The sequence below is a fragment of the Bombus pyrosoma genome, linkage group LG8 (assembly GCF_014825855.1).
Source record: "Bombus pyrosoma isolate SC7728 linkage group LG8, ASM1482585v1, whole genome shotgun sequence".
In the NCBI taxonomy this organism is placed as follows: Eukaryota; Metazoa; Arthropoda; class Insecta; order Hymenoptera; family Apidae; genus Bombus; species Bombus pyrosoma.
Window position 1 is genome coordinate 1,195,878 of NC_057777.1, and position 17,271 is coordinate 1,213,148.

A 17,271-nucleotide genomic window follows, 5' to 3' on the forward strand; every position below is an offset into this window, starting at 1 on the left:
GTATATTATTCAATATAATAGTTGCTACATCAATTACTGGAAGAACGATGAAAATAATGCACCTATATATACACATGTTATTTATCATTTCACAGAAGGAAAGTCTATGTCTATGTATCTACATCTAAGGACAAATACATATAAATAAAAGCACTACATTATATTAATTCAACAAGTGCTGATATTGGCACAAACATAATTCACAGGAAAATATTGTATTTTAACAAATATGTCTATTTTTCTGTGTGATTAATGACTTTCTTACAATGATAATAAAATCGAAGAATTAACTTTAAGCCGGTAAACGCGTTAGAGGTTAGGTGATTGCAATGGACAATTCTACGATATTTACCAATGTACAAATACAAATATCACAAATTATCCAAATTCGCGTTTATTTTTATCTGTAGCAAAAACGAAATAAAATTTTATTCAATTTAAAATTAACCTAAACTATCACAGAATCACAACCAAATGAAGCTGTCGTTGTATTTTCTTAAGGTTGGCTAACCTGTATTGTTATCGTGTGCAATGGTACGGTCGTACCGTCATACGGTACGCAATGTACGAAGTGATCAATTTCTAACCTATACATGCGAATCTGTCACTCTTCAAGCATAAATTCCAATTGTTGGTAAGTAATGTCCACGATAAAACCAATTAAAATTTTAACGAAAATATTTAATAAGTTACTAATATAAATATACATATATGCATAATATACATATGCATCAGTCTTGAAATAAATGTAGAATAAATGTCGGTTTATAAAATAAACACGCATAGAATCCGCAAGGGAATTCTGATTAAACAGATATTTATTCATAATGCTATATAACACATATGTGTACATATATCACTTGACATATTTTGCACCCAAAATTCGAATGTTACAGATATTAAAGAACTTATTTATTCCTAATCTCCTGCACAATTAGATTAGATAAACGTGTTCCAAACAGAAGATACGCGATTGTACAAAATAGAATCGAACGCGCCAAACTGCTTTACAAATTTTATGACGTTCTATGGATTTATCTAATCGGATAGAATAATCAGTGCGCGATTAATTGTGTTTTCTGAAAGGAGAAAAGTTCCTCTCGCCTTTTATAGAATCGGCCGGTATCGTGAAATATTCATTTCCGAAACGAAAGGTATATGTTTTTAAACTTCTTTTCCCATGCCATGGACCCCACGCTCTGGGTTTCTTATATTGTTCGTTTTGCTCCGTTTTCTTCTCAATTTCACTGCAACTAATGAGATTATATTACCAAAATGAATGAAGAATGAAAACTGTTGAAGACAAATTATCATTGACATATGTCTTTAAGAAGATTTTAATTACGAACCAATGTTTTTTGGCACAGGTGTTACACATAGAAGATAACCAATTCTTCATCTCGGTCGCGAGTTTTTCGTCGCCAAGTTTTCTTCCTGCAATGAGTTCATCTTTGAAACAAAGCAAATTAATTAAAAAACCTGTGATTTGCTAATTTTATTAATTTGGGATTTTATGTTAAATCTGTAATTCGAGCTTGTTTGCGAACACAACGATAGATATATAGCATACAACATGATCCAATTACAATTTTGATTTACGTAGTGTGACGTATTCAAAACTGATGCAAACAACATCGAGTCATTTTGGATTTCTGAAAGCGGACGTTTTGAATGTGCAACTTATTTTATAAGTTACCTTTTGCCATCAGGCGAAGGTTATGAGGATCTCTCGTTAATGCTAAAACTGAATCTCGATTGTTCAGTTTCTCCGCTCTTTTTCCACCCCAACTATTAAAAGGTGTCCATTCGACGCTTTCTGTTATTCTTTTAACATTGCTAAATTCATTCGTAGGTGTGTCTCGATCGTACCAATCGTGTGTAAGTTTCGTTCGTTTCCCTTGTGAGTCGACTTTCGATCGAGAATACTCTTTTGCTCGTTTACCACTCCAAGGGTCGAACGATGTCTTTTTCCACACTTTCCATATATCGTTCCCAGGTCTGTCGGTATAATTATCGGTCAGTATATCGTTGCTTTCGTTTTCCAGGTCCATTATGTCCGGTAGGACTATATCGTCGACTTCTGAATTTGCGAGAATCGCGCGTATCAAAAGAGAAACCATAGGAACCACCAACCACATGCCTAAAACAAATTAATTTAATAGGAATAACAGATTATAGATACAAATGAACGTTTTAGAATATAATTTTCTCTATTTCTTCGACATTCCCTTCGTTCCTGATACAAGATATAAAAAAATACATATTTTCAAACAACTAAGCAATTAACAGAAATTGACATTTAAGGTATCAAATTTATAGTATTACATTTGCACGAATCTTTCTTCAGCTACATTGTTGAAAGGTTAAACAACTACCCGATTAATTAATAAACCCAAAATAGAATAAAAACGGGTAACAATAAGCTCGATTAAGTACGTACGTAGTACAAGATGTAGCGCATACACGTACACGCTTAAATATGCTTCATATTTAGCATTCTTCACTATGTCACATAATATAATTGCAAAGAGTACGAAAAGGGATGAATGTCGGATATGGGAAACATACGCGAGCATTGTCGTTTGCTTTTATACGCAAACAAATATTGAGAGGGAACAGAATAATAATGCTCAATTTTCATCAAATATAATGGTACTAAATTTTATACGATAAAATTGCAAACTGCCGGAATCGCGTCTCATTTCCAACTTTGTTAACTGACAATGCATACACATTACGATTTCATAGTAGAATCAAATCGTTTCTGAGAAAAACCATGAAAAGGGGCTAAACCTTCCATTTGTTGGATCTAAATATGCATGTGTAACGTAAAAGTAAATACTATATTAACTGCATGAAATCTTTATAGAGAAGTATAATTCTTATATGCAGAAGCACGTTGCCTCCCTCAATTCCCTCTAAAAATAATCTACTAATTGTACGTTCCTATTAAAGTCGCATTACTTTCATCCTTGCGAAATAGTCGGATTTACATTATATGCGCGTTTCATATACTTTCTTAAGTATGTGCAAACACAGCAGATAAATTTAACGTGGAATATCTGATTTGATAATTTCTCCTTTATATTATCGTCCTTTCTTTCGTGTTATCTTCGGTCATCGAGCAAAATGAAAATAAATCCGATATTTTGAAAGTAATTTTTAGAGAATCTTTATATTTATTATTACAGCCTTATTATGAACTACGAAAGAACATTTAATTTAATAGAATACGAAAAGGTATGTATATATATTTATATATTCATATACTTCTCTTATTATATATTATATATCTATTTTTTTATTATATTTTATTATATTTATTATGTTTTGTGTTATATATAGTTGGAGGATGTGTTGCATCAAGTGGAAGTAACAGTGCATTTTCGTTAAAACTTGTTAAAACAATTAACAAGCACTTTCAAACCTGTCATCGGTTTATTCTTTTTCACAAACCATTTATGTCCTGCAATATCATACTTGAAAGGAACCTTTTTCTCTGGAAATATTCATTTTTAGATCTTTTCGGTCCCCCCCTCCCCCCTTTTTTTTACAAACCTTGGTTACATTAAATGTCAGAAATAGAGAAACTATGTTTTCGACTTAATTTAATTTTCGTATGTCCTGCCATTCGAAGCAAAATACGTGTAAGATGAAATTTTCAGAAAATATTCGTATCTGTCAGGCCGTATCTATCAATCTAGAATAATTTTAGATGAGAAAAGTACATGTCAAAGGATCTAGACATTCCCTTTTCTTACGCGTGCTAAACACACTTCCCTATAACACACAATATGCAACAAATTAAATAAATCGACGAGTCAACGTCGATTAATTTCTGTAACCCCTTCGTTACCGTTTTCAATGATTTAACAAACGAAAGCTCGAAAAAAAGACAAAATGTTTCATCGGTTAGCACATTAAATAAAACTAGTCTTCTCTTACTTAAATAAAAATATTTTTAGATCACTATCGTTTAGATAAACTCGTTATATCTTCTTCTTGTTAATTTTAATTCACTCTTAGAGTTTTATCGTTTAGTAACGAAGAGATTAATAATATTGGTGAGAAGGATCAATTAGCGAACTTCTTTAATTTGTCACGTTAAGAGCTGCCGCTTACCTCTTACACTGGTATCGTATTTCACTGTTGAAACCTATCCGCAGTTTCTGTTTCCAAAACTAATTCTTCACTTAATGGGATGTTACGATTACGAAAAATCGTCTCACCACCGTCCCTTTTCGTCCTATGCAAATATATTGTACGGTACGCGCGACACTTGCGAGCTCCGCTAAAATAAGATGTACAGTGACTAGTAACGATACGCGCGGCTCTTCTTATACCCGCCACGTGCTTCCGCGGCGCACTCTCCTTGCTTCGGAAGAGCAACCCCGATTTTTAACCGCCCTTTTCATCCATGCTGCTATTATTGCTCACGCTTAATACTTCTCTCTCTCTCTCTCTCTCTCTCTCTCTCTCACTCCTCTTCTCTTTCTCTTTCTATTTCGCTACTGCACATTGATTCCTATTTACGTTATTACATAAATCCATCTTCTAGGAAAAAAACAAGAGAAACTAGAAACGAAACGGGGCAGGAAAAGGAGCGGAATGATGTTGCAAATTGTTATATCGTCGATGATAATGAACGTAAAACTTTGCCTTTCTTGTCCTATTATTCTTTTGTTAGATCGAGCGACGTTGTTTAGTACAAGTTTTAGTTTGTCGTAATATATTATTTTATTGTAGAATAATTGGTTATCAGAGGTGTTCGCAAGAGTTGCTTACATTCGTCAAGTAATATCGTATTCCGCTGAAATTAGCTTCACCTTATCTTTCATTTGTGAATTAAAACAGACGATGACTGTTAATCATCATTCAATAATTTATTTCTATAATACGTGATGAAACACATTAAGATAACGGACTACCATTGACACTCGATCAAAGTCTATACGTTTGCGTGTCTTTGGAAAGCGCGAACAGCAGGGAAATCCGTCGAATTTTTCTTGAATTCAGGCCCGTAATTCAAGGAAACGAGGCAACGCTGTTAAACGCTTGTCTTTTGCTTTGTAAAGTACGGTGACATTTTGCGAGTACAATGACAAAGTGAATACGCGAGAAGAGACGGAGGTAGCATATGTGCGTATCGGTTAAAAATGCGTTTCTTCGCACTTTGAAAGATTACGTCGTAAATTTCAGCTCAGGGTAATGCGTAACGTCAAATTTTACGGTGAACAGGCAAGAGTAAAGACAAACGGAAGCAACAGCCTGTTGATCATCATTTTAATTTCAATCTCGCCAAGAGAATTGCTCGCCGTTTCGATCAAAGTACAATAGAAATCGAAGAACAATGAACTATTATCGGAGTTCTTCTTTCTATAAATTTACTCGAATCGCGCGATTTTTGAAAAACAAACAAGGCCAAGATTTGACCATTCGTTTTTAGGAACATTAAGTACAGCGATTCAAGTAGATACAGATGTTGTATACAGACGCGAGTGAAATGATCTTTATAAAATACGTAAGCATTAGGTAAGCGTACAATTGTGATGATAAAGCAAAATAACTTGCTTAAAATTATGGTTAAACGAGTAACGTCGTGCTATTAAGTCCAGTCGGTAGATTTATTCGGTCGATACGTTTCTTCGGAACGTTTAACATTCTTTGTTTGTAGGTGTATTCGCTTTAGCGTTTCCTTTGCTCGCAAACGTAAAGATTCCGGTGAAATGTTATATATACATTCGTACAATACGTCCAATTTGATGTAATTTAACATTATTCGAATAACAATCAACTACGAACGCTGAAACAAGAAAAATTACATTTCGCCATACGAAATCTTTCAAATTCATAAGCCTAATCGATACATATGAGGACATTCGTATAGATAAACTGAAATTTTCAATTGTAAAACAAGTGTTTCGCTTCGCTGTAATTGGAAACGATCGCGAAACACCAACCAGTTCGTTGCCAAAAAGATCTTAATTTTTTGAGAAACACTTTAAGTAACTTCTATCGTGTTCGCAGTTAAAGAACAATTAGCATTTAATCAGAATGATTCGTTCAATGATGGTAACAACAGTCTTTTACCTCTGGACGCGTAAAAGGGATCGAACTTGGATAATAAGTCTTTAACAATTCCCTTCGTTTCAACTCTTTGAAGGTGATCTTGGAGTTTCTTTGTTCTCCTTTCTCTTTCGCTAAAACGATCTTTGCATTTGTTCGAATCGCATTTCAAATCTTCCCTCAACTTTCCTTTATCCATGAAGCTATCTATCATCGATTCGAATTCTTTCGACTCTAGTTGTTCGGATAATATCTTCTCGTCGTGCCAATTATTAGTTCTTTTACCTTTGGAAATGAAGTAAGGTTGCCTGAGTATGCTATCCAGCTTGTCATAACCGACACTACCCCTTCGCTCTCTTTCGAGATAAGCCAAGATAGTCGGCGTCGTTTTACGAACATGTCTGTACCGCCAATTTGGGCGGTACGTAGATTCGACCACAATATTCTTTACGACGGCGGAGGCACTGTTTGCCGTGTTCGAGTCGCCTTTCATTCGAACGTGAAATAAAACAGAATTACCCTTCTCGCCAATCGCGTTCCTCGAAATGCGAGCCAATTCGATCGGCATGTGAAATGTCGTCAGTCGAGGCGTGTAAATCGGACGTGAGACTATTTCGTCTTTCGAACGATACGTCGCCGGTGTTTCTCTAGAATCCGCTCCACGCTTGTCTTTCTGTTTGCCAAACGTTGACTCCACTTTTTCGAATCTCCCGCTCTTTTCCTTGTTTTTCGAATGTCTCTTTCGCTCGTCGTACGCCCTTTTGCTTCGCGTAGCAAACAACGAATTCTCATAGTTAGTTGATGGTAAATAGTCGATACATTTTTCATTCGTCCTTTTCAGATTTTTCTCTTCTTCATTGTTATCACCGCTGTCGTCGTAGTTGTCGTTACTTTTATTTCTTCCGAGTCGCGAATTCGGATACGTCGATCCTCTATCTTCCATCGTTGACTCGATCGTTTTCGGATCGTCGTACTCGATCGGCGATTCTCCTCTCTTCGAGTCGTTCACGATGTTTGTTAATTTTTCGTGAAACTTCTTTCCCCGAGAAATGATAAATGGATCGATCGTCTCCAAACGGCTATGACGCGAATGACTCTCCTTGTGATCATTATCAATTTCTATCCATCTTGGTTCCTCCACGTAGAATGGATTTTGCTTTTCCCAGCCTAGTTGTCGACGATAGCAACATTCCTTCGAATTAAACGATGCGAAACGATCGTCTCTTTCCAATAGTTTACGAAACTCTACCGATCTTGGTATGGTAGGATTTAGGATACGACATCCTACGTGCTCGGTTCCTATTCTCTTTGCCAGATTCCATGTATCGTATTGCGATTGTTTGCCATTTAGGTCCACGTATCTTTGTAACACGATAAACTTTGTAATTATTTGCATATAGTACAGAAGTAGCGTCGATAGGTCGCGGAACACATAGTACATTTATTGAAAATTATGTTTAAAATTAACAAATACGTGACGACTTATGGACGACTAGCGTGTTTATACGAGCACATAGTTCGAAAAAAGAAAAATATCCGAAAGAAATACGTATTTTGGACGGTTACCTGTTCGCTGTGAAAGGTGTAAGTTTTAGCGATTTAGTAGTCTCTCGTGAAGAATCGTCATCGATTTCGAAACAAATGGCGTCTTGCCACGATCCACGTCTTCCATGTTTCCACGAACAATGCACATCCAGAATGAACGTCGGTGTCGTTTCATCGTTTATGCTTTCCTAAAAATTGTGATATTTTTAAATATCAGCGAGGGCGGTGAACGGTCTGGCGTTTAAACGGTGGACAAGAATTGTTCGTTATAAATATTGTTACGAAGCAAACAAGAGATAGAAGATGAAACGCGACTCCAGGGAGGAAACTGTACTTCTTCGTACATACAAGTGTTTTTCTTTTCTCTTTTCCCTCTTTTTCTTATCGTAATCAATAACGAGTTGGTGTAACCTTTTAAGAGTTTACTCATTAAAATGCGACAGAAGTAATAATAATACATCGATGGCAGAAAAAAAAGGAACAAAAGGGATAAGAATTAATTTAGCAGAGTAATTCATAATTAGTAATGCATAGTTTCGCATAATTAGAACATTTAACTCTTACGATGCGACAAGTTCGTGTAGATTTACCGTAGAAGTGTCCTTTATCTTCGTCGCATCGATATCGCATGCCACCGCTGATAAGAGCGCTAAAGTAACGAGCGATCTCGTCATTCCTACAAAATATACAAAATATACAAAATATTACATTCTCGAAGACGAAACTCCGTATGAAAAAGTTATAGTCCATATATTCGACTTACTTTTATATCAGACGATATTTTCGACCTCCTTTCCTGTTGTCGGAAACACCCTATATACATAGTAACTGTTTATAACCGAACAGTGCTCGTAAGAAACATTGTGAGTGCCAAAATTGAAAAACTTCGACTTTCTATTGGAAAATCTTCTACATACCAATGGGAATACTGCGGTATAGAGTTTGAGTGCAATTTCGCTTTTTAAATACTTATTAATTATGCCAGAAGATGGTGTCAGACGTCGCCTCTACAGAGAAAAATTAGATGAATGCAACTACAAATACAACTAACATAACATAATAACATCATATAATACAACTAACTATAAAAGGTGACACGTACAGAGTTTTCTACAAATACACTTGTCTTTTTCACCAATTTAAACTGCATTAATGCATAAGGATTCTTCTTCTCCTGAAAATCCTGCTTCTTGGCACTTACAGTGTTTTAAGGTTATGAATTTTTAAATTCTAACGATATGTCGCGCTAAACTTTCGTCCCTGATACCATTCAACAATTGGATTTCAAAAATTATTTAAAGATATTCTGTCTATTTCAAAATATCGATCTCGTTCGAATAATTATGATCAGTGACGTTAATAGTTAATGCGAGATGTGGCGTAAGATGGACCTACCTGTCCTAATAACCAACTACGATCACTGTTTCGTCGTTGCACCACGAGTCGAACGCGAAGAATGGACTCGAAATGACCGTTTCTTCCGTATTTATGGTACTCGTTCGCGAATCCTACAGGCGACCTCGTTGCGGTCGAGAGATTAGGAGAATTGTATGGGGAATTTACCCTGCCACGAAACGCAAACATCCTGATGACTTTAGGTTATAAGTTTCTTCCGTGTTCTTGTTCTTTCGTCGAAAAATTCCTGTCATCAAGGGAAATGCGTTTCACGCTGGTCACGCTTGTCATAACAGAAAATGTTATTTTGTATTTTAACATTTTCAACACCGACTCGATGATTTATATATTTAAAGACGATGCACATTGTCCCTGCAATTCTTAATATTAATCTTCCGTCTGCAACTTTATTTTTATCGACTTTGTTCGTATACCGAGTCGTTCAAGGTTATGCAGCTTTGTTTATACCTTTGTGTTTTAAAAAATCTCCAAAAATTCTTGGATAAAAACTCCTCCAAGTTTCTAGAATGTCACTCGATTCCCATCGTAACGTGTTACCTAAATTTTATTATCGAAGCAACGTTTAAACAAAAATATCGAAAGAATGGAAATTTGCTAATTCGAGAAACGTTTCGGTATGCAGATGGCGGTTTAACTAAGTTAAGATTAAATTAAACTAGTATTATACGCTTCTTATAAAATATACCGTGTATGTATCGTCGAATCTATCAGGATCTTAACTGTTCTATGTGAAAGTACTTCTTTTTTTAGTCGTTAAATGGTAAGAAAGAAGTCAGAAAATCAACAAACTATAATCAAACGACGTCGTACAATCAAAAATATCGATAACGTGCAATATAGTTTGCAATACGTTCAATGAAACAGATATTTACAATGTAAACTGGAAAGGGATTGAATATAAGTACGCTGTTTCGTTCTGCGTCATGAAAGACGCGTAAGTACTTACTTATAACCGTAAAAACGTTATGATGCGAGAAAGAACATGCACTCGTGTTTAATGTGATAATATGTTGTGTAATCGAATCAAGTAGGAGGTTAGCGCGTATCAACTTACGTTTGATGTAGTTCCTTTCGTCGGCGTATCCTTTTACCCCTTTAAACTGATCGAGTTTAAACAAAATTTTGTTTCTCTAGCCTAAACACAACGATCTTCCCTAATTTTTCTTCTTTTTTTCTTTTTGCGAGTCGCAGATCGTAGATACGAATAGTCGTAAAATCGTAAGGATTCGTCCACTACATCGCTTCGTACGACCGGCCAGTTCATTTGATTTCACGTCAAATATGTATTCTTTCGTTTTATTGATCGATTTAAACATTTATGGTTGTTCTTTTCAGATCAAGAACCGATACATCCGACATTACTGAAGATACATTTCAGAAGAAATCGATAAACCATGGTGAGATAATCTGCTTATCTATTATGAGTTATATAAGTTAAATACTACAAGTTATGTGGTAATGTAATATATTTGGCAATATAGTTTTTTAAGTGGATACAATTACGATGCGCGTGAAAACTACGCGAAATTCTAAGCAGAGGATTGATAGAAACAAGGTGCATTTTATTTCTCTCGTTTGTTCGTAGAAATTCAGATTTTTAGGCGATGGGGATTGCCCCGATTGGTTGCTGGCTGAGATCAACACGTTGTCACGTATGGTACAATTTCGTTTCAATATCACAGACAGTTTTCATTTCTCGACCGAGTACGCCACGATTCTTGAAGGTTTGTTTAATTATTTTATCGCAGACATCGATCAAAATCAAACTACTGGGTCAAACGGTTGCAAAGTATCTTACGGAGAGCGATCTCGATGTGAGTACTAATTGTTGTTGATCTATATTTCAAAATATTCATTTTACAAGCTTGTCGGATTTAGTCGTATTAAGAATAAATATTCTGCAGAAAATTTTAGTCGAACAGAGCAAAATAGGATAACGGGTTATGTTGTTAAGAAGGAAAGAAAAAACGATAGAGAAGATCTTAGATGCTGAAATCTAAAGGGAAAAGGGTTTTATGTTATACTATTTGTTCTGTCTCTGTCGCTATCGTTGTTATTTTTAGAAGAGTAATATCAATTTCAGAATATTTTTTCTTTTTAAGGAAGAGAAGGTCAGAAAAATTACTCAAGACGCTAAGGTTGGTAAGTGGAAATCAATTTTACCGCATCAAACAGTAAGTACAAGTGTATTGCTTTCTCGTTTCATACACAAAAATTCGTTTCTCTCTTTATTCATTTTATTCATATGTATGATCAATGTGCGTAACAATTTTTCTTTATCCTCCTTTACTATTTCTTACCCTTCGTGAAGAATTAAACGACGCAAAGGCTATGGTGGCAGCTCTCGAATTAATTTTCACATCGTCCGCTCGATATGGCGTTTCCGCTGCTGATTTAAGCAGCGAATTACAACAGCTGGGACTGCCTCGCGAACATAGTGCTGCGATTGCCAGACTACATACGGATCATTGTCCTCAAATTACAGCCGCACTTTCTTCGCAGTCTTTAAGAGGTAATTGAACGTCTTTTGAGTTACCCGCGTGATTCACGCGAATTCTAATTGGAAAATTCTATGGTTTTACAGTCAGCAGATTATCGTCGATCGAAGTTCTATCCTGCGACAGTTCCTCGCCATTCTCCACGGTGTCCCTCAAATTGAAGAAACTGGACGGAAACGTGGAAGATTCCGTTATTAATATATCAAAAAAGGACGTTCATGTTCTACTGACAGGTGAGGATTAGAATTTGACGGACGATTCGGCCAAAAGATTGGTATTATTCGCATTTAACTTGTTCGTTTGCTTTTGTGTTTTGTCTAGAACTACGAAGAGCCAAATCCTTGATGGAAAATCTCTAAACACTTGAAAATTACATTCTACGCAACGGTACATGCAACATGATCACTTTCGTCGATAAGAATATTGTAAACTATGTAACGTGGCTAATAATAACATTGCAAAATGAAAATATTCTGTTCTTTATTTTCGACAGAAATCAATATTTCGCAATGAAAGCGGCGACCATTTCCGGTAAAGGATAGAAAGGGAATATACTTACTTTATTGAAAATAAATATCTCTTCAAATTAAAAAGAAGAAAGTTTTTAAGTAAATGAAAACCATGAGAGTACAAGGAAAAAGTATTGCTAAGGTATAATGTATATTTATTATATTATCATTTTTTGTCATATAGCATAACATTGTTATTTCTATAGTAATAATAATAATCATAATCATAATAATCATAATCATAACCATAATCATAATAATAATAGTAATTATAGCACCATGAACACTCCACAGTAAGTTTTTTTTTGTTTAATTCGTTATTCGAAAAACACGACGCGCTGATGCGCTTCAAGGGGTGAGAACCGCGATTTGTATAATAAATACAATTGTGAAAAACTGTACTTCGTCTTACATCTGCGGCGCAGTCTCGTAACGGCAGAAAATCGACTGTGAAGAAGAATGACTAGATGATTTTTTTAATATTAGGAAACGAGATTTTCTTCTGACTAGAACATTAGCGTATCCGATATTTCGCGTGGAGTAAACAAACTCTTGATTTATCATGTCTTAGTAGACCGATTGCTTTACTTTTCTTTTTCATTTTTTTTTTCCCCCTCCTTTCAACATTTTGTCCCTTTTTGCATTCGTCTCGTTTGATCGCTGATTCGATGTTGCTTGATACAATGTACTCTTTTTGATCCAGCAAAATCTCTTTTGCAAAACACATGCCAAAATTCGAACGAGAGCCCTTACCCCGATACGCTCGAGTGTCGGATACGTGTTAAGGGCGTATGAAACACACTTCATACGACGCTCTTTTTAAGTTGATATTCAAATAAAACCGTATCACCGTTCTCACACCCGTTAAGCATCGCGATTTAGGGGTTCGTACAGGTGTCGAGGTTCGCACTTCTTAATCCTTTGCATATTCTTCTTCCTCCCGGAATTAGATTTCTTTCTAGTTTTCTTTATTTTGTCTCTGTCTTTCCATTCATATATTATATGTATATTTCTTGTGTCGTATGCATGTATTACGTATGTGCATACGCACGGTTTGTACGTATGTGTCTGTGTCTGTGTGTGTGTGTGTTCATATATATATATATATATATACCTTTTTGTTCATCTTTATATTTAATCTAAACTGTCTTAATGAAAGCTCGTTCTTAACTTTTATATTCGTCCTCGTTTCTTTTTAATTAAAATTCTCTTTCATCTTCGTTAGCTCGTCGAGGACGAGCGCATACCTAACCATTCGCTTCGTTTCACCAATGTTAATATAACTGTGTTTGTTTACTCGTTTCGATCGTTCTCGTTACATAATCAATTTCATAATTTTAATATCCTACCTAAATAGCTGGTCGTCGTTAGTTTGTCAATAAATAATACATAAATACATAGGTACACACATGGTTTTATCGCTATCGCGCATTTACGTTTTCTTCAGTTTCATTCATCTGTTCCTTCTTTCTTTCTCGTCGCAAGCGACAAAATTCTCGTCCACGATGACGATGGTGACAATGACGATACGACCATGCCAATGACGATGGTAAACATAACAATGCAACAACAACAGCAACAATAACAATAATAACAGTGACAATAATAGAGATGATGACTGTAACGATACGACAATGGCTATTAATAATACATAATAGTAACACGATGATTATGATAATCATAATGATGATGGCGATAATCATAACGATTTTGTTAGAATGACAATGACAATAGTAATAGTATGAATAGTGACAATATTGGGAGGAATAGTAAATAATAATAAATAATAATAATGATAATGGTAATAACGAGCAGAGTAGCGGCAGTAGTAGTAATAATGATGATGAGGATGATGATGATGATAATTATATGGGTGATAATACGTAACAAACGTATTTTCGTTTAGACCAAACTTCTTTAAACCTCTCGTCCAAAGATCTTACCTATAAAACTAAATTACAAAGATGTAAAAGATGGAAAAGTAAATGCGTAAATAAGTAGATGAAATATACACACGGAGGAGCAGCAAATAAGCGATCGTTGACGAGCAAACTGCGTTAAACGAGCAGTAAAAAACTTACACACTAGCTAAAGCATTTATTGGACCTTGAGTTATCGTAAGACAATCACAATTGGCAGAATGTACGTTTCTCTTCTTAACTCTACCTTTTTCCTTTCACGAACCTGCTAACATTCGTAAGACGATCGTTTTCGTACAACGGGTGTGAAAACCGATCGATATTATAGGCCTTTCGCTATGCTCAGTTTTTATGCCTTCGGTCTTTCATTGTTCGAGGCATTTCCATGGAAATTTTCTTCTCAAATTCTCCGTGGTCGATCCGAGTGAATACGATTATTTGAAACATGAAACTGTCAACTTGCACGAAATCGAATGTGACGGTAATTTTGTTAATAGGTCGATGAGATCGCTTTCGTTCTTTCAACGAACGATACTTATCTGTTATTTTCACCTATATATATGCGTTCACAAAATAAATGTTTCCTTATATATCATTTATCACGAAACGATTAAGAACATAACGAGCATGCGTTCTCATAATCTATAAGGCTACGTTTGTTCTATGAAAATTACCTCGATCACAGGCGTATTTCAAATTCTTGAAAACGCGTACGCTTCACGTTAATTACGTCAAGCAGAATTTTATTTCATCCACGTGGAAGATATCATCGTCCTTATACTTTCGGATTTGTAATCGTTCTTACAAGGATTATCATCATCATCATCATTGCCATCATCGTTACTATGTTTGTCGTCGTCTCGTGATTATTGTCACCGTTGTAATCGTTATTGTCGTCACCATCGTCACCATCATCACCATCATTATCGCCGATAACCGGTAATCGTCACCGTTCTCGTTTACGTCCGCGTTGTCCACATCGTTGTCACCGCGATCATCGTCATGATCGAATCGTTATCGTGACTAATGCGTGTTTTCGTCATTGTCATTACGATTACCGTACGTGATCGTTCCACGTATAGTCATCGTTACCATGTGTCGGGCAATTGTCACACCATCGTCATCCCGCACGAGTGCAGTTTGTCGTATTTCGTCGATCTGGTTGAAATAAGTACAAAATGAACTAAACGGTTTGTCAACTTTCTGGAACGCTTTCTTTTACGGTCTTCGGTTCGACACACGTAAAAGGAATAGGGACGCGCGGAACATCGACATTCCCTTGGAAAGCAAACATCGTCAGAATCATTGCGTTTCTTTCGCGAGATACAACGAGGAGAGAATGGAAACGAGTCAATGGAATTCGTAAACCCCTTGTACAGTTCTCAACGTCGATACGACACCGCGATTATCGTTTGGTCTAATTTCATAAACGGTGCGCGCTCTAGAAAGTGGTATTTTGTTACGTGGCAAATGAAATATTCTCATCTCTAAAAAATATCTATAAACGGATTTATATTACAGGAACGAGCAACTCTGTTCTTAAGGTGGCCGAAAACTCGGGCGAAACGTCGAAGAACAGAGCTGTTCACTCCGATACGATTATCGAACGTGGACTTTGTCCATTGGATGGATGTTGTACGATTTTTACTTTATCGCCGTCTCAGTTTTGCTTCTGATATTCTACTTTCTTCGTTATCGAGAAGGGAATCCTTTTTAGATTTTGCTTTATTTTTATTCACCTACCTCCGCTATAAGATAACGGGCCTAAGTGGTATTTGGAATGGAACATCGACGATATGGACAATCGTTTTCCTATATCGCGTTTCCTGTTGTTTGGTTCGATTCGATTGCGACCGCGCGAATATCTTCTATTCTTTAGGAATCTTTGGAAACACTTTGTTTCACGACTCGGATCGTTTCATTGCGGTACTTCCCGATTGACGTATATAGTCGTTTATCTCTTTACACGAGTAGACATTCACGATGAGGAGATTGATCGTTAGTTTGACGAAGAAACGTCCTTGGATATTCCAACTCGAATTCATTTTTGTTGACAACTTAAGACCATAGAAAATGTACAAAGAATCCTTTCTTTCTTCTTCATCGACGTGGTCGATGCTTTGATATCTGCCCGTTATGTGTACGCGTTGTTTCATCCTATTTACCTTTGTACGTCTTGTCCGTGTTATTGCTAGGCTGTGTTGCGTTGTTCCTACGTGTCTCCATCTTTCTACGGCTCTTTTAGTGATGCTTTCTAAGCGATAACAGTGTCGAGTAATAGGTATGTATACAAAAAGATAATGAGGCAAAGGACGCGTTCTTTAAACTTTGTGAGTGTAAGCGTCCAAAAAAACTGAGAACAGGCCAGGTTCGTTTATCGCAACAGCTTCTAACGTGATCGTTTCACAGCTTTCTATCGAAATTTTGCACGTACCAGCAAAGATCGTACACGGCCGAGTGTTCAGGAGAAAATTCCATTCTTTCTATCGTATTCTCGATCCAAGTATCATAGGTGAAGGAGGCAAAGAAAATAGATAGAGAGAGCAAGAAGGGGGAGTATCGTTAATGTTATCGTCCTCATCGCTGTTGTCGTTGTCGTTGTTGTTGTGTTGTTGTTTCTCTTGTTGTTATCGTCGTGATTGTTTTTGTTATCGTGATTGTTTTTGTCGTCGTTATTGTTGCTGCTATATGTTGTTATCGGTGGTCGTGTTAATATAGTTGTTGATCCAATAAAACTGTGCATTTAAAAACAAGGAACAACTGCGTATTTATGATTTATACGGGATTAGGCACGAAATTCGGATCGTAGAACGACCACGTCCAAGTCGTTCGATGTAGCCTCTCCTTAAGATTTTTCTAAAGTTTTATGAACCGCTAGTAGGCACGGTAAAGAATTCGCGAAACGGCAAGTCCAGAAATGAAGCGATCAAGTACACTCTCTGAACACCGCTCAGAACTCAACTATTACGGCTGAGCAGGCTGCCAATCCCTAGAATTCAAGTCTATAGGCACTGCAACTAGTCTCGTGGTCCTGCAGGTTAATCGTACATCGGGATGCAGAAGGTGAAAGGTCAATGTGGTTCGCAGCCAGAGCTTCTTCGTTGTCGGCTACCCAATAGCCCAGGGTGTCGGTGTCGTAAGTTGGGATCATAGTTACCTCTGAAAATCAAAGATCGTAATGTTAATCGTGCTTTAGGATTAGCAATTAAGCACTGCGTGAGGATTTAGTATCTCGATGAGAATTAAGACTTGAAAATAAGAATGAAAAATTATTAGAGTTTTGGAATAAACGAGTGCTAATATCGAACGGCATAAATG

General features: G+C 36.3%; 4 protein-coding genes across 17 annotated transcripts in view; 1 reads left to right on the forward strand and 3 right to left on the reverse strand.

Moving 5' to 3' along the window:
- Window positions 1-518: 518 nt before the first annotated feature.
- The window catches only part of LOC122570003 (COMM domain-containing protein 4), a 64,157-nt gene continuing 47,404 nt past the window's right edge, over window positions 519-17,271 (forward strand). Inside the window, exons 1-9 of one of the 3 annotated variants that reach the window (XR_006317642.1) lie at window positions 519-634; window positions 10,363-10,424; window positions 10,613-10,684; window positions 10,776-10,841; window positions 11,130-11,169; window positions 11,339-11,539; window positions 11,612-11,758; window positions 11,847-11,912; window positions 12,019-12,176. Coding sequence is in view for 2 of the 3 variants with exons in the window: in XM_043731785.1 (XP_043587720.1) it covers window positions 10,422-10,424; window positions 10,613-10,684; window positions 10,776-10,841; window positions 11,130-11,169; window positions 11,339-11,539; window positions 11,612-11,758; window positions 11,847-11,884 (567 nt within the window). In the remaining variant the exon portion in view is untranslated. Of the gene's footprint in view, window positions 635-9,822; window positions 9,962-10,362; window positions 10,425-10,612; window positions 10,685-10,775; window positions 10,842-11,129; window positions 11,170-11,338; window positions 11,540-11,611; window positions 11,759-11,846; window positions 11,995-12,018; window positions 12,177-17,271 lie in introns of those variants that run through there. The other 2 variants (XM_043731785.1, XM_043731786.1) reach the window with 2 other exon arrangements.
- Window positions 784-4,259, reverse strand: LOC122570000. 3 transcript variants are annotated; one of them, XM_043731780.1, is made up of 4 exons: window positions 4,123-4,259; window positions 1,697-2,140; window positions 1,350-1,434; window positions 784-1,253 (listed from the first exon to the last, which is right to left on the reverse strand). In XM_043731780.1, exons 2-4 carry the CDS (start codon window positions 2,136-2,138, stop codon window positions 1,067-1,069), a joined length of 714 nt encoding a protein of 237 aa, XP_043587715.1. In that variant the 5' UTR covers window positions 2,139-2,140; window positions 4,123-4,259; the 3' UTR covers window positions 784-1,066. The 3 variants fall into 3 exon arrangements, with proteins under 3 accessions (XP_043587715.1, XP_043587713.1, XP_043587714.1); XM_043731778.1 differs by having other exon boundaries at window positions 1,350-1,449; XM_043731779.1 differs by lacking the exon at window positions 4,123-4,259 and having other exon boundaries at window positions 1,350-1,449; window positions 1,697-2,298.
- Window positions 6,038-10,334, reverse strand: LOC122569994. 10 transcript variants are annotated; one of them, XM_043731763.1, is made up of 7 exons: window positions 9,475-9,785; window positions 9,007-9,378; window positions 8,529-8,618; window positions 8,375-8,424; window positions 8,202-8,287; window positions 7,633-7,799; window positions 6,038-7,427 (listed from the first exon to the last, which is right to left on the reverse strand). In XM_043731763.1, the coding sequence occupies exons 5-7, from the start codon at window positions 8,283-8,285 to the stop codon at window positions 6,050-6,052; spliced, it is 1,629 nt and encodes a 542-aa protein (XP_043587698.1). In that variant the 5' UTR covers window positions 8,286-8,287; window positions 8,375-8,424; window positions 8,529-8,618; window positions 9,007-9,378; window positions 9,475-9,785; the 3' UTR covers window positions 6,038-6,049. The 10 variants fall into 10 exon arrangements, with proteins under 10 accessions (XP_043587698.1, XP_043587703.1, XP_043587697.1 ...); XM_043731768.1 differs by having other exon boundaries at window positions 8,375-8,439; XM_043731762.1 differs by having other exon boundaries at window positions 8,714-9,378.
- LOC122570251 (microtubule-associated protein futsch-like) overlaps window positions 12,173-17,271 on the reverse strand; it is a 34,942-nt gene continuing 29,843 nt past the window's right edge. Inside the window, 1 exon segment of the mRNA XM_043732348.1 lies at window positions 12,173-17,112. Coding sequence (XP_043588283.1) covers window positions 16,943-17,112 — 170 coding nt within the window. The 3' untranslated portion in view covers window positions 12,173-16,942.